The 16,597-nt window shown below is 42.8% G+C and overlaps 1 protein-coding gene across 3 annotated transcripts in view; it reads left to right on the top strand.

The window, feature by feature from the left end:
* Snx27 (sorting nexin 27) overlaps positions 1–16,597 on the top strand; it is a 97,176-nt gene that overhangs the window by 63,309 nt on the left and 17,270 nt on the right. Inside the window, exons 8-12 of one of the 3 annotated variants that reach the window (XM_034499736.2) lie at positions 2,596–2,685; positions 9,662–9,811; positions 10,315–10,443; positions 11,035–11,094; positions 11,966–15,724. In XM_034499736.2, the coding sequence (XP_034355627.1) occupies positions 2,596–2,685; positions 9,662–9,811; positions 10,315–10,443; positions 11,035–11,094; positions 11,966–12,013 (477 nt within the window). In that variant the 3' untranslated portion in view covers positions 12,014–15,724. Of the gene's footprint in view, positions 1–2,595; positions 2,686–9,661; positions 9,812–10,314; positions 10,444–11,034; positions 11,095–11,198; positions 15,725–16,597 lie in introns of those variants that run through there. The other 2 variants (XM_034499737.2, XM_076932852.1) reach the window with 2 other exon arrangements.

Below are 16,597 nucleotides of genomic sequence, written 5' to 3'. Positions count from 1 at the left end.
TTGTTTTATGTGTCTTGTGAAATAGTATTAAGTTTCTCCTTTATTAGTTTTAGTTACTTTGTATCCTACTTTAATGATGGGGAATCTAATACATTTCATTTTTTCTAAAGATGTCATAATTTCCAGGATAGCCAGGACTACACAGAGAAACCCTGTCTCGAAAAAACAAAAAACAAACAAAAAGATGTCATAATTGAAAGATGCACTTTTTTGTTTGTTTGTTTGTTTTAAGAAAGAAAAGTTTGCTAGGTAAAAGCTAGTAAATCACTTGCTGTGAGATACTTTCCAGTTTTACGGATTGTGAAATAATGTGTCTCTTAGAATTGGTGAGATACTACCTAATGATGGTAATGAGTCTTTTCATTGAAAGTTAATAAAGGAAAAATTCTTGGTAGTTTATTTTAAAATTCCAGCTAAATCTGACAGATTATACATAAGCTAGTGCTGTCCATGCTCAATTCGTGAGACTGTAAAGGGACTCGCAAGGGAAGGAGGGCGTGGCAGTAGATGAGAGCCCTTGGCAGGTTTTCAACCCAGTTGAATGAATCTGGAGGAGTTTGGGTGTTTGATTATTGTGAAAGATTTGATGACACAATTGGTTATTATAGTCGGGTGGTGGTGGCATATGTCTTTGATCTCAGTGCTTGGGAGACAGAGGCTAGTGGAGTTCTGAGTTCAAGGCCAGCCAGGTATACAAATCGAGTTTCAGGACAGCCAGGGCTACACAGAGGAACAAAAACAAACAAGAAAGGTTATTGTTTGCAGTTAATTGACAAGAATTGGGTGTTTGCAAATGGAAAGTTACAAATAAGAGCATGAAGAATAAAATAAACCTCACAGACAATATTTTTAAATTATTAAAGGAAGCCAGTAAAGCAGGTGGCTTTGAACATTGTTTGCATACTTATGATTAAATATTTTAAAAATATTTTCTATGTGTATATGTGTGCTTTTGTGAATATATGTGCATGCAGGTACCTGTGGAGGCCAGAGGATGTCAGATCCCTCTGAAACTGGAGTTACAAATAGTTGTGAGTTGCTAAGAACTCACCTTTGTCTTTATCTGCTGCCTTAAACATATCTATACAGAGGGCTGGGTATGGATAGGTAAAACCATGTGACAGTGTACTCAGGAGGCAGGTACAGAGAAGCACAAGTTTAAGGCTAGCCTAATGTGCTTAGCCTGTTCCAGGCCAACTTAATGAGCTACATAAGATCCTACCTCAGAGACATAACTCCTCCCCCACAAACAAATCATACAGTACGAGGCTGTCCTAGGAATATGGGAGATATGTTTGTCAGAACAGCAGAAGCATGTCCTAAAAAAGAGAATTCTCAGTATATTTCTTTTATGCTAGTCATTTTTTGTTAAAGAACTTGAGCAGAAGTAATCTTCAGGTTGTATGACACCCACCTACATGACAGATTTTTAAGCACCACGAGCAGAATTGCTGTGCATTGAGTGTGTCAGGAATACGGCTTGGATTGGATGTTGGAGGATTGGGTTCAGGGCATTCTTCTCCCTTTACCATTTTATTGTAAGTTTTTCAAACACAAAGAGAAGCTGAAAGGGTGGTGCAGGAAGTGCAGAAGGCTGTAGTTACCACCCCTGCACAGTCCTGCCAGCAGTCCTCACCTTTCTAATCTGCAGGTTTTGTTTGGCTCTATATTTGGTTTTTTTATTTGCTTGCTTCTCTGTGATGCTGAAGGTTGAACCCAGGGCTTCACAAGTTTGGCAAGTACTCCTTCACTGAGCTAACTTCCCAGTCCTTATCCTGGAAGTTATTTATTTACTTTTTAAAATGTGTATGTGTGTTCTCCTGCTTGTCTGTATGTGTACCGGGTGCATGTAGTGCCTAAAGACAGAGACATGAGGTTATGATCAGTCTAGTCTGCATTGCTAACTCCAAATAGAAATAATTTGTACCTTAATGTTACAACATCTGTGATCTTACTCCATTCCTTCCTCATCATGATCCATATATATATATATATATATATATATATATATATGCACATTATGTATGTGTGTGTATATACATGCATTATGTATGTGTGTATATATGTATGCATTATGTATGTGCATACATGGACTTAGAAAGATAGATATAGATAGATAGCATGAGCATAGTTATTTTAGCCATACACTTAAGCTCATTGCCTTGAGTCAGAAATGCTTCATTTAAATCCAGCAGATAGATCTATTTCCTGTTCCCTGTCTTCAGCTGAAAGTTTCTCACTTGCCTGCCTAGGGAGGTCTGTCTTAAGCTTCTTCTCTGGTAACTATGGCTACAGCTGCTCCTGTTGTAACTGCACATTGCACACTTTTTGCCGTATGTCCACTTTGTTTTATCGTTGTTATTTTAAAAGATCATATGCACTCTCTCTCCTTGCTCTTAGTTGTTATCACGTGTTTAATGTGCTCCCCACAGGGATTTCTCCTATGCTGCCGTCCTTCAGTGCTAGTTACTGTAGTAAAGTCATCTGTGTGGTGACAGTTCACCGTGGCAACGATGGTGGTGGTCCAGGTGAATATAAGCTTTCCTGAAAATGCATCTGAATAAGTTTTCTTCCTCTGCCTTTGCTTTGTGATAGGCTGTTGATGATGTAAAGAAAGGTTACATTAAAGCAGAAGAGAAGTCTTACCAGTTACAGAAGCTATATGAACAAAGGAAGATGGTCATGGTAAGTTTGTGTCTTCATTACTTCTTAAATGCCCTGTTTATATGATGTTGAAAGGTACCACAACCTGGTCAGAGGCTTGATAAATTAAGAGATGGAACATATCAACTTTGATGAAAAATCCTTGTGTTTCCCTATTATTACATAAAAAAGTTTAGATTATACATAGGCATATAGTTTTTAGTAATTTAATTTTTAATAATTTATCAATTTTAGTAATAGCTAAACAATATTTGTTTGAAAATGTGTTAAAACAAAGCTGGAGATAGTGATCCACTTCTGTAATCCTAGCACTCTCTGAAGTGGGGACAGGAAGGAAAGGTTGCCCTTAGCTGTGTAGTGAGTTTAAGGCCAGGCTGGGTTAATGAGTCCTGTCTCAAACCAACAACAGTGACCATAAAACACACTATGGGCTGCAGAGTTGCTCAGTGGTTAAGAACATGGTTGATATTCCCAGCACCCACATGGATGCTCTCAACTGTCTGTAATTCCAGTCCCAGGGATTCTGATGCCTCTTCTGGCCTCTGTGGGCACCAGGCACACACCTGGTATACATATGTACATACAGATGAAACAGGCAATGAACATAAAATAAATTTTTAAAAAAACCTTTAAAAACACTATAATCTATAAGAACTAGTATTTAGATTTTTTTTTTTTTTTAATTTTTAGTATTTGTTTATCCTAGAAACAAATACTAAAGGTCTTAGCCAGGTCAGCCTGGATCTTGGTATGTAGCCCAGGCTGGCCTCAAACTCTCTGTGTTGACTAGGCTGGCCTTGAACTTGACTTGAATATCCTATACCAGCCTCCCAAGTGGTGAGGTAACAAGAATAAGTGACTACATTCAGTTAGGTCTTTAACTTAAAATTGAGTTTCGTTGTGAGGTAGCAAAGCTGTTGCTTTTACACCTTGGTGTCTCTGTTTGTATAGATCGTTAGGCTCAGCGATGCTTTGCAGTGTGTGATCTCCAAGACTTGGGTTTGATTTAGCTGCTACTAGTTTTATGTGACTATTTAAATCTAGATTTCAAATTATTAAAGATTCATTTCTTTGGTTGTACTGGCTATGTTTTCAGTGCTAAATAGCCATGAGGCCAGTGCCTGCCATATGACAGTGCAGTTGTAGGCTGTCAGCATTGCAGGACGTTCTGTGAGGCAGTGCTGCCTAGCATGCTCCTCACGTGTTTTAAAGTTAGTTTTTACTTTGTACTAGCCATAAGTACAATGGTGGACATCGTAAACACACCACACCACACACACACACACACACACACACACACACACACACACACACTAAAAAATAATAATAAAAATAAAACTGGTAAAGAATATTTAAAACATCTCAGTCACAAGCATTTACAAATTTCTCTTGGCAGATGACATATAGCTAAAATTTTTGCAGTGTTGCGTGTATATCACACAGGATAATGAGTGCACTGAATCATTCTGATACACTACTGGAATTATTTTTTACTTTCTGTATACATATTATCTATTTTAAATTAATTTAGTTGGGCCAGGTATGGTGAAATATACCTATAATCTCAACCCTCAGGAAGCCAAGGCAAGAGGATCATTATTTAAGACCAGACTGAGCTATCCAACTAGCTTGAATTTGAGATCAGCCTGGACATGTAGTGTGATCATGTCTTAACTTCAGATACTACCACCCCATATCCATACACGTTAAGTTAGAAGGTGAATAGGGTCAGCATTGACCTTAGGCCATGTATGACTTTACATTTAGGATGGATAGTTAATCACTTTATCACTTACATTAAAAAAAAAAAAAACTCCTTCCCACAGAAAGTCACCAGAAATCAGGGAATTGTTTTACCACTACATATGAGCAAACAGAAATAGAAAATCAAAAATCTTTTGAGTATAATTAAATATTGGCAGAATTTTGGCTCAGGGACTTTTTCTATAAAATAGTATTTTAAAGCACAAGCTACATCTGTTCTTTAAGATAATAGCCCTGGGACCAAGGGTGATGGCATATGCCAGTGAGTGAGGCTGGCCTGCATAGTGAGCTCCAGGCCAACCAAGGTTACTTTGTGAGGTCTTTTTTTCAAAAGACTAACAAGCAAACAGCCAAACCAAACAAAAACCCCACCGTCTTAGAGGCCGGAGAGATGGCTCAGTGGTTAAAAGCACTGGATGCTCTTGGAGAGAGGACTGAGGTTCAGTTCTCATCCCTCACAGCATCTCACAGCTGTGTGAAACTGCAGTTCCAGAGGATCTGATGCCTTCTTCTGGCCTTGACAGCACCAGGCACACATGTGGTATACAAACATACATGCAGGCAAACATGCATATACATACAGTAAAAATAAATATGTAAAAAGCATACTTGAGATTGTGAAACCTGAAGAGTTTCAGAATCTCAGAGTTTAGGGAGACGTGGCTCCTGAGGTTCTTCTTAGGCCCTTGTTTCCAGTAGACCTGGTCTGACCTTTGCAGGTCAGCTGGGAGAGCGCAGAATTCTTTAGAAAAGAACCTTAACCCATTCGCCTAAAGTGTTCTGCTCTGTTAAGTACCAAGCCTATGTCTTATTAACTATTGACCATTTATAAAGTGTCCTTTACTATACCTTTCCTCTCAACTTATTTAAGTCATATAAGACAATGGGCAGAATAATTGTGTGGTCACTTTGTTTTTTAGACAGGGTCTCTCTCATATGCCCAGGCTGGGCTGTACTTGCTGTGTAGACAAAGCTAGTCTTGACCATCTGCCCACTCCATCTCCCAGGTCCTGTATGACAGATGTGCACCACCATACCTGCCTTTAAATCTTTGGTTTTTATATACGTGTTGTAAATATGTTAGGAAATAAACATTTACCTTTTCCGGTTTTGAATTCATGTAAATTTTCAATCTTCTTTTCAAGCTTGGTACAAATTAAGCAGTGTAGTGATTGTCCACTTAAAACTGAGAAATAACACCAACCCGGGAGTCTCCAAAGACCTAGGTGCCAGTTAAGACTACATCTGGCTTCTCATCAAGGACATGGGTGCCCTCAGTTTCCACTCAGGTTATTTTTAGAACTTAGGACAGTAAGAACTCTCTTGAAGATTTTTTTGCTTTCTGGGTGATATCTTGAATCCAAGGACAAGAAGAAGCAATTCACTATGTGCTTATGAAGTCTTAGCCTCATTTTACAAAGAAGTGGACCAAATACCAGACAAGAAGCAACTTAAGGGAGGAAGAGTTTACCATGGCTTAGTAGTTTTGAGGGGGATACAGTCTGTTGTCGTGGCAAGAGCAGGAGATGGCTGATCCAGGCCTGCCTCCACTGACCTACCTCTTCCAGTAAGGCTCCACCTTCTGATAGTTCCATAGTCTTCCAAATAGAGTGTCAGCCAGCTGGAAACCAAGTGCTCAAACATACAAGCCTATTTGAGACATTTCCCATTCAACCCACAGTATCTGGGATCATGTGACTAGTCAGAACACAACTAGGCTTTGGGATTAGAGCTCCAGTGCCTGTTTCCTCTGAATCAAGGGAGAGCGGGTTTCTGTTCCTTCCACATGGCGGTGGGAAAGGCCCCAGGAATAGCCACTTTTTTGATATCACAGAGCATTCAGGACACACAGTGTCCACATCTCTTCTGTTGACTTTTTCTAACCTTTGTCTTTATCTGCTGCCTTAAACATATCTATACAGAGGGCTGGGTATGGATAGGTAAAACCATGTGACAGTGTACTCAGGAGGCAGGTACAGAGAAGCACAAGTTTAAGGCTAGCCTAATGTGCTTAGCCTGTTCCAGGCCAACTTAATGAGCTACATAAGATCCTACCTCAGAGACATAACTCCTCCCCCACAAACAAATCATACAGTACGAGGCTGTCCTAGGAATATGGGAGATATGTTTGTCAGAACAGCAGAAGCATGTCCTAAAAAAGAGAATTCTCAGTATATTTCTTTTATGCTAGTCATTTTTTGTTAAAGAACTTGAGCAGAAGTAATCTTCAGGTTGTATGACACCCACCTACATGACAGATTTTTAAGCACCACGAGCAGAATTGCTGTGCATTGAGTGTGTCAGGAATACGGCTTGGATTGGATGTTGGAGGATTGGGTTCAGGGCATTCTTCTCCCTTTACCATTTTATTGTAAGTTTTTCAAACACAAAGAGAAGCTGAAAGGGTGGTGCAGGAAGTGCAGAAGGCTGTAGTTACCACCCCTGCACAGTCCTGCCAGCAGTCCTCACCTTTCTAATCTGCAGGTTTTGTTTGGCTCTATATTTGGTTTTTTTATTTGCTTGCTTCTCTGTGATGCTGAAGGTTGAACCCAGGGCTTCACAAGTTTGGCAAGTACTCCTTCACTGAGCTAACTTCCCAGTCCTTATCCTGGAAGTTATTTATTTACTTTTTAAAATGTGTATGTGTGTTCTCCTGCTTGTCTGTATGTGTACCGGGTGCATGTAGTGCCTAAAGAATCCAGAAGAGTGCATCAGATCTCCTGGAGCTGGAGTTACAGACACTTGGGAGCTCCCCAATATGGGTGCTGGAAACCAGAGTCTGGTTAGCTGTGCGTGTAGCAGTTGTTCTTAAATGCTGAGCTATCTCTCCAGCCTCCTGCTCGGGAGTTTTTAAAAGTAATTTCCAGATCTGTCATTTCACAGCCATTCTTTTTTGTCCACCAAATGGGTGTACCACCATTCCCCCAGGTCTCAAGCTGTTCTTGAGAGAGAACATGGATGAACCCTTTGGCTAATGATAATAGAGCTTTTAAAAAGATTTAACTATCACCCGGTGGTAGAGGTGGTGGAGGTAGTGACACACTCCTTTAATCCCAGCACTTTGGAGGCAGAGGCAGGTAGATCTCTGTGGGTTTAAGGCCAGCCAGGTCTATAAAATGAGTTCTAGGACAGCCAGGGCTACATAGAAAAACCCTGTCTCAAAAAACAAAACAGAACAAAATTTAAAACTATCATTTATTAATCGTCTAATTGTGTATCAAATTCTGTGCTAAATATTTTATATTTGATGCTAATAAATAATATTATGACATAAGTGCCATTATTCTTTCCCATTTATAGAGTAAGAAACTAAGGCTCCAGGGTTGTATACAACCTGGAAGTAGCAGTTTGCATCTGAGTACCAGGTGGCCTGAGCCCAGGCCACTGCTGCCCTCGCCACTGCTCCGTGGGCTTAGACCTCACTCTGGCCCTGTTGAAGAGTCTGCACATTTCACTGCACCTGCCTCTTGTCACACTTACCTGTGTGTGGCAGGGTTTGTACTGTACTCGTAAGGATGGAGCAGGAATAGACAGAACCGTGTCTACTGATACAGGAAGGGTAACAAAAACGGAAGAGAGAGTGAGAAAACTAGAGCGAGGCTTTGAACTCTGATGGCTCTTCTGAACTCAGCCTGCTCTGCTCTTGCTGCTCTTCTGTGCTTTTCTATCTTCTAAGTTACTTTACTGAAGAAAGAAATATGAAGTGGTCAGGGTGTGATTTCTGCTCCCAAGGACCCACAACTTCAACAGCAGTAGCAGTGTTTGAAGTGTCATTCACCAGTATCAGAGCCACAGATTGCCGTGTGTCTTTTTTTTTTCTTTCTTTCTTTCTTTTTTCTGGTGTCATTCCTCTGTCTTGGTAAGAGAGATAGCAACTGTCTGGTTCTCAGTGTGGAATTCCCACCCATCTACAGATGTCACTGCAGATGCTATGTTTCTGCACATAGCAGCAGTGACTTTGAAGCCTGTGTGCTTATTTCTGAGGCTGCCTTTGAAAGGACCCCAGCTCAGGGACCATGAATCTTTTTATTCCCCTCTTTATCTTTTTGCCTACTCGTTCTACTCCCTACCAAGTGTCTTCTGTTCTTTGCTCAACTCGGGCTTATGAGCTGAGGTAGAGAGCAGCTGTGACAGTAGAGAGACTAGCAAAGCCAAGGGACCGGCAGTGTTTGAAGCCCTCTCTGGATTGATCTTCCAAGGGTTACGTATTTTACTTGATATGAATCCAGATGGTTTCTAAGGACGCACACTGTCTTATTTTCATCCATGTTGCTCTGATAAAATACTTTGGCTAGCAGCTTAAGGAGAAAGGGTTTTAATTTAGTTCACCATTTCTGGGTATGGTCTACTATTGCACCCTCAGGAGCAAAGAGAAATGAGTTAATACGTACATGCACGTCTGTGCTCAGCTCACCTTTCTTAGACAGACTGAGACCCAGACCCAGGAATTGTCCTACTCACATTTAGGTTGGGTTCAGTTTAATCACTTATCAATCATAATCAATTATCAATCAGATAACCTCCACAGACTATCCATAGGCAAACCCAATCTAGACAGTTCCCCACTCAGCCTCCTTTCTCAGTTGATTCTAGATTGTGTCGGGTTGACAATTAAAAGTAGCTACCACACATATCCTGGGACTTGGGACAACCTGGTCACTTAGGAATTAGTTGGTGGTGGGAAGCGGAAAGCCTGGGCTCTGGTTCTGATTGTGCCATTTCTGACAAGTGACCTAGATAGGCTTATCCTACTCTGGGTTCTTTAAAGGGACTAGGTTTTTTAGTTTATTTTAATTTTAACATGTTATGAGTGTGAGGTATAGAGTAGTTTTATCTTCAATGTTAGGATCAGGGCAGTTTTTGATTATAGAAGAGATGGGGAAAGCTCTTATGGAGATAGGCCAGATTTCCATCCCTTAAGTACAGTGACAGTAGAGGGTCACACTGGCCGCCATTGTGAAGTCCTCCCTGGTGCTAGTGCGCTTGACTGCAGTGTCTTTTTGTCACTTCATTTCTATATCGTCTTAAAGAGAACTCAGTGTTAAAATGCCCAGTGAAGAAAAAGCTGAGAATGGGATGAAGGAGTGTCACAGAGCCTGCCCCAACTCTGGGACAAGTGTGAGATCAGAAGCCAGGTCTCAGGTGACTGGGTCAGATGCTCTTGTCTGTCTCAGTAACTGCACTGGGTGTCAGCATCATTCTAACATGCTTATCCCTTCATTTGTTTGCTCAGTACCTCAACATGCTAAGGACCTGTGAGGGCTACAATGAAATCATCTTCCCTCACTGTGCCTGTGACTCCAGGAGGAAGGGGCATGTGATCACAGCCATCAGCATCACGCACTTTAAACTTCATGCCTGCACTGAAGAAGGGCAGCTGGAGGTAAGAGTTTAGCCTGGGGCTGGCCCCGGAGCTCTGTCAGGGACACTTGGATACTTTACTTCCTGTGTTTTAGTTCCTCCTTGTGGAGCAAATGAAGTGAAAACTGTTGATGATGCTAATCAGTGAGCCCACATTGATCCTTATTTTACTAGCTCCAAATTATGCATTTTAATTACTATATGTGCATATGGGGTGTGTGTGCGCGCGCATGTACGTTTGTGTGTGTGCGTGTGTGTGCGCGAGTATGCATGCCATGGAACATGTGTGGAGGTTATAGGACAACTTTGTGGAGTCGTTTTTTTCTTCTTCCACCTTTGTGTGGGCTCTGGGGCTCAAACTCGGGTCAGCTTGGCCAGCAAGCACTTTCCCACTGAGTCATCCCAGCAGCCTGAGTGTCTGTTGTCACAGCCTTTCCCTGATTCCATCAGAATCCCATTGCCTCGGCTCCCCAGTACTCTCATACTTAAACTGTAGCCCTTACTCTGATGTTCTTGGCTGTCTAGAACCAGGTAATAGCGTTTGAATGGGATGAGATGCAGCGATGGGACACAGACGAAGAAGGAATGGCCTTCTGTTTTGAGTATGCGCGAGGAGAGAAGAAGCCTCGATGGGTTAAAATCTTCACGCCATATGTGAGTGGGAGATGGGAGGCATGGGGAAAGTTTGAACTTTTGAAGTAAATCCTAGTGGAAACTAAAGGAAGAGTCACATGAACCTGGAGCTCTCAGGGGCAACAAAGTCAGCTCAGAGAACTTTCTCTCCATTGTCATAGTTGGTGTTTGTTGCTGTTTGTTTAAGACAGGGTCTCGATATCTAGCCTTGGCCGGCCTGGAATTTGCTAATGTAGACCAGGCTGGCTTTGACCTCAAAGAACTCCCCTGCTTCTGGCTTCCGAGTGCTGGGATTAAAGATGAGGGTCACTGTACCCTTGTATGCCCTTCTCCATAGTGTGTCTATAGCCTCTGACCACAAGCCTTTATTCCTCTGCTGATGGACCACTTGGACATTTTGTCCATCTGGGATTGTGGAATTCATACCCTGTGCTGTGTGTTGTAGTCAGCACTAGGGGGAGCTAGAGAACAGTAGATGGTTAGGTCTGTGGTTCCTGGCAGGATTTTCTCTGTCCTGGGTGGGTTTGGAAGATGGGATGATAGACTTGAAGTTTAAAGGCATGGCCTTGGGTCTTGGGGAGTCAGTGAGTATTGCTACCTTTTTTTTTCCAGTTCAATTACATGCATGAATGCTTTGAGAGGGTGTTCTGCGAGCTCAAGTGGAGAAAAGAGGTAATTGTAAAGAATTCTTGAATTAATTTATTCCTCTTCTTGCTTACAATTCATAGGACCATGACCAAATACCAGGACCCTCACCTCCATTTCTGTCTTTCTAGGAATATTAGTTAGAGACTGATTATCCCATGTGAGCCAGGACATTCTCCCAGCGAGGCTGGCCTCTGGATGGTGAATGGGCTATGCAAAAAAGCCCTGCTTCTCCCCTTGTGTAGAGGGTGGACACTGGCTGCAGGCTCTCCCGTCTCTCATGACCTCATGGACCCTCTTCTGCCTGTTTGTTTGATTTTTTGATGTTGTTGTTTGTTTGTTTGTTTTTTAATTAAATAACCCTCCATGCTGTTCCTGACCCAGGGGAGCGCCTGTCCAGAGTTTTAGCCATCTGACTGGATAAGTCACAGTAGAGGCTTTGTTCACTAACCAAGAGCATAAATGTGGAGGAAATGTTTTGCTGCTGTTATTTATAGGTGTCAGTGTTGGAGCAGAATTTAGAAGATTCTGTCTAAATGCTTAGCTACTTATTCTCAAAGAAAAAGTATAGTCAGTCACATGGAAGTTGGTGTTCTTGCTGTAGTAGAAAGAACACTGGGCTCTGGAAGTCATCTGGAAGCCTCCTGCTTCTTGTATCTGTGATTTTGGGCATAGCAACCTCCTTAGATCTGATTGTCCATTTTGTAAAAGAGGAAGACTGAGCCAGGTGGTAAATATTCAGAGTCCTCTGTGCTCTGACAGCTGTGGCTCAGAGGGATTGTTGAGTCTGGTTGACAGCTGGCTTTGCTGCTCCTGTCGTGTTGGAGAGTTGTCTCCAGAGTGGAGCTTGTGCTGCCCCTCAGTAACTCTTCTTCTTTTTTTTTTTTTTTCCTTTCAGAATATTTTCCAGATGGCGAGGTCACAGCAGAGGGATGTGGCCACCTAGCCTTTCCTCATCCCTCCCTTCTCTTTGCCCTCAGCCTCTTAGCCTTCTCATCTCCCATGTCAGACAGTAACCATTAACAAAAAAGAAGAAAAAAAGGAAAAAGTCATTATATCCCAAAGTCCTAAGCTAAATATTATTAATAACGTCCTGTGAGTTTTCCGTCTCTGGGACTGAGCTGGTAGAGAGCAGCAGGTTGAGAGTGCCAGATGTCCACTGAGCTCAGACAGACACACGCCCAACCAGCTCGCCAAAGGCAGCTTTGTCGTTTTACCCGGGCCTCATACCAACAGACTCTCCTTGTACTATGTTTTTAAACTGGAACTATGAACTCCATCCATCTGCACTGTAAAGCATATATATGTATGTATGTATGTAAAAAGTTATATATACACAGATTAGCTGCACGTATATACATATATATATTTCTTTTTAAATTTCATATTGATGGCAGTACCTTTTTTAGCTTGTGTTTTTACACACCTTTCACTGAATTCATGACCTCTCTCTCTTGCTCTCTTTATTTTGAAACAAACTTTAAAAAGGAAAAAAAAAATACAGGGAAAATACCTCTCCTCATGAAGGACTCGAAAAGTTTACAACCTGCTTGGGTTTTCTTCCCTTTTTTGTATTGAGTACAGTTTCTGGCTGTTGGTTTGCCATAGAGTCTGAGGAGCGAGGAATGTAGTATCTGTATGTGCAAGAGGGTCCTGAGGAGGAGAAAGGCTGTTTCTCAAGAGCAGTGAGGCTGCGGGGACTCTAACGACCTATAGTCTCAATTCCAAGTCATTTTCCTGGTTCATTGGTTGACTTTGAGTCCATCCTGCATCTCCTTCCTGTTTCTTTAGGGTCTTTTGTATGCTTCCTTACCTGACCCAAGACAGAGTTGAGAGTCATCTGAGGAAGCTGTTACCATAGGAGACTGGCTCTTCTGCAACAAGGATCATGTTAGGAGTAAAGCTTGACATCTGAGGCACAAAGGTTGGGCATATGGAGGGAAGGAAGGAAGCAATGCTTCATATTTATAAGGCCTTCCCTCTGTTCCTGTCCAGTAACCATCTATATTTACATTCTCCATGAGGTCTTTACAGTTGTGTGTGGAGGGAGTGCCTTGGGTAACTTAGAGTCTGGGTCTCTGCCAACCAAATCAGAGCTCTGTTCATGACAGCTGAGGGCCCAAGTGGGAATATGGTCAATTTTAGTTGACCACCATCATCTACTCCAAAGGAGACTGAAGAGAAATCTCTTAAAGAGTTCTTTACATGGGGCTAGGGCTGGGGCCAGAGCCAGGGCTGGGGCTGGTTCAGTCGGTAGAGTGCTTGCAGAGCGTGCATAAATTAGCCTTAAGTTCCATCCCCAGTACCACATAAGACTTGGGTGTTGTAGTGCACACCTGTAATCTCAGCACTTGGGAGGGGAATGCAGGAAACTCAGAATTTTCAAGTTCACCCCTCAGCTACCTAATGAGTTCAAGGCTATCCTGGATCACATATTCAAAAGCAGAAGGGTTCCTTACTTGCTCCTGCACTATGACCTCCTGAGACCTAAAAGTCATTGGGACAGAGGCCAGGCTGGCACTAGAGTAATATTCCCAAACCTTGAGTTCTTGTGTAAGGAACGCTCAGCTTAGGTACAACTAAAACACATGTTTGAAACTTTTTATCTACTTTTCCTTCGATACTGAAGTCTCCATAGGCTGCATCTTTGGCTTTATGTAGCTGAAGCAGCCAGAATTGGATGTTGCTTGCAGTGTTGGATTTGGTTTCAAGTTTCGTTCACGCCGTGGCTTTTCGGAGCATTATGAGCCACTTGTCATAATGAAGGTGTGAAAAGGAAGGTGTGAACCTTTTAGGGCAGCCTGTCCCTCCCCTCTCCAAACTTGTGGGACCACAAAGTACAAAATATGGTGAGTGTTTAGAGTTGAAGAGGGCAGTACCTGGTTGGAAGGCTTTAGTCAGGATCAACTCTCCCTCTCGGTTTTAATGAATCTGAGTACCTTGAGAGGACGAGTTGATTTCCTCCCAAGATGGATGCTCTGGAGGCCAGCTGTGTTCAAACTGTAAAAATAACAACATTGCAGCCCATTCCCTCAGGGGGAGAGCCTATCCTACAGCCTTCCAGAGTAGAGACAGGGCTTTGGAGGTCCTGAACAGTCAGCCCCAAATGTGCTGGGGTTAGCAGAATCTGTCTAGTCTGCTACCAAAACACCCAGCTGCAGCAGGGAGATAGGAAGAGGTTGGTCCCAAAGGCTCCCAGTGGGGCTGCAGTGTGAGGAGGAGGTCACTCCCAGTGGGGCTGCAGTGTGAGGAGGAGGTCACTGTGGCCTAGAGGCCCACAGGATCAAGTTTTTTTGCATGAAGCAGTGTTAGATGTAACTACTCCATCCTCCCAACCCCCTGCATTTCCTTTCTCTAATCCCTTCTATGTTTCTTAGTCCTGGCTTCTGCCCAGGGAGGCATCTGCAGTTTTCTTGGGCAGTTTGTCTCTGGGAAAGGGATTTCCCTCCCAGCTCCACTCCAGCCGGATCTTCCTGGTTGCCAGTTGTTGCTCCCTCCACACTGAGTTTCTGTTCTCTGAGACTAAAACTCAGACATGTTTATGGAGCAGGAAAATACTTAGGTCCTGAGAAGCCTGGCGCTCTAGGAAGCTTTGCTTGGGCAGTGCTTTGAGCTCGCTGCGCTTTGTAATTTTATCCTGGCCTTGCCCTTGCCCTTGCCCTTGCCCTTGCCCTTGCCCTTGCCCTTGCCCTTGCCGAGGCCTAAGCTCAGCACAGCTACAGATGTGTCAGTGTTCAGGGCAGCTCCCAGGCCTTGACAGAGCTCTCAGGGAGGAACAAGGTAAAGGATCTAGCATCCTCTTGACTGGCCCATTTAATTTTATCCTTTAGTTACCTGGGCCAGTAGCTTTGAATTTTCCCCCTTTTATTGCTCCAAATATGATGCCCGAAGCAGCAAAATAGGGCACTGATAAGAAGGAGCACCTCTCTCCTCTCAGAATTTCCAGCTTAAGGGCCAGCTCCTAGAAAGCAGTTTTCTTAAAGGGACCTACATGCATTTGAATTGAGCTAAAGTCTCCAGGAATGGAGGCCCTTTCTGCCCTGCTGACTATTATGCTGTCTGGAGGGACAGCCTCAGCACACCGATGCTCCTTCATCAGTTGTATGGGTTGCTTTAACTTCTTTTTGGAGGAGCAGCAATGTGGCAGAATACTTAAGAGCTAGTGGGAGGGAGAATGCTTCAGTCCTCCATCTTGGGTTCTTCTTAGTCTAACCCTCAGCATATCTGTCGGGCCTCCTTTACCTGGATAACAGCAGCTTCTTTCTCAGCAGTAACTGAGGGTGCATGGAAATAAGGCTCTGGGGAGGGGCGAGACTGGAGAAGGACTGATCCTGGTAGGAGCACTTGGCCAGCTGCTGACCATGGGTGCCAACTTGTTATCATGCCCCTTCTAAGCTGGTGAGCTGGGCTTCAGTTTTTCCCAGGCCATGCACACTTTTAATTTATTTGAGAGAAACTAATTGTATTTTCACTGCAGTATCTTGTACTTTTATTTGTGATTTACGAAATGTGAAGAGAAAATGCAGAGACCCACTGGCTCCAGTGTTTCTCCAGCCCCTGCTCTAGAGCTAACCACTCTAAGATTGTTTGGTAATGTCACTTAGTGTAATTAATTGTAACATATTCTTTTAAATAAATTGATTTATTGATGAAACAATTCTTTGGTTTCCTAGACTACAAATCCTTTGGGGTATGTGGGAAGAACTAAAGAGGGGCCTTTGACAGTTGAGTTGGAATGTCTAGTCTGAAGATGAGAGGGGACATCTAACTGATTTTCCCAGCTAACCAGTGAAGCAGAGTTGAGGCGGGAAGGAAGGAACCACTCTTTCCCCAATGGCTCCCTCAGAAATTCCATCTGTTTCCTCAGTTCTCAATTTGTTGAGCTCTCCTTTGCAGAGTCTTCACCAAGCAAGCACAGATAAAACCTGGCGGAGCCTTTGGGATGTGGTGTCTCCCACCAGATCCCCGGCATGTGCACGTCTCATTTATAAGTAACCAGGGATAGTTTTATGTCCCCTACTCGTATTGGTATTGGTCCCTAGGCAATACCAGGTACTCTGGGGTTGCAATCCTCCTCTGATCATGTGCCTGAGAATAAAAGTGACCTTGCTGTCCTGGGTTTTACACAGAGAACCTAGGTACCAGGCCACCTCCCTACTCAGAAGAGAGTCTGCTCTCCAAAAAGGTCAGCATTTGTAGTGGGTCAGATGTTCCGTTTTGTATGAATCATCATTTCTCGGTATTTTCATAGCCCCTTTCCACATGCTTTGGTCCTTAGCTGACCCTAAGAGCAAGGACCACCAAGTTTGACATTTTGTTTGGATTTGGGTGAGACATTATTCACAGTCTCATTCACCTAGTATTTGGAATCTAATAAATACTATGCCACTGACCACTATACATGTAAAAAATTTTCTCTTTAATAAGGAAAGAACCATAGAAAGAATTATAGGATTATAATTTCAGAGGCTAAAGTAACAGCATTAGTAAATCTGTGTATGGGACACTGTGTAAGAAATTTCAGATATAG

The sequence above is a fragment of the Arvicanthis niloticus genome, chromosome 4 (genome assembly GCF_011762505.2).
Source record: "Arvicanthis niloticus isolate mArvNil1 chromosome 4, mArvNil1.pat.X, whole genome shotgun sequence".
In the NCBI taxonomy this organism is placed as follows: domain Eukaryota; kingdom Metazoa; phylum Chordata; class Mammalia; order Rodentia; family Muridae; genus Arvicanthis; species Arvicanthis niloticus.
The sequence above is the reverse complement of the archived record's forward strand: the minus strand, read 5'-3'. Positions and strand labels throughout refer to the sequence as shown.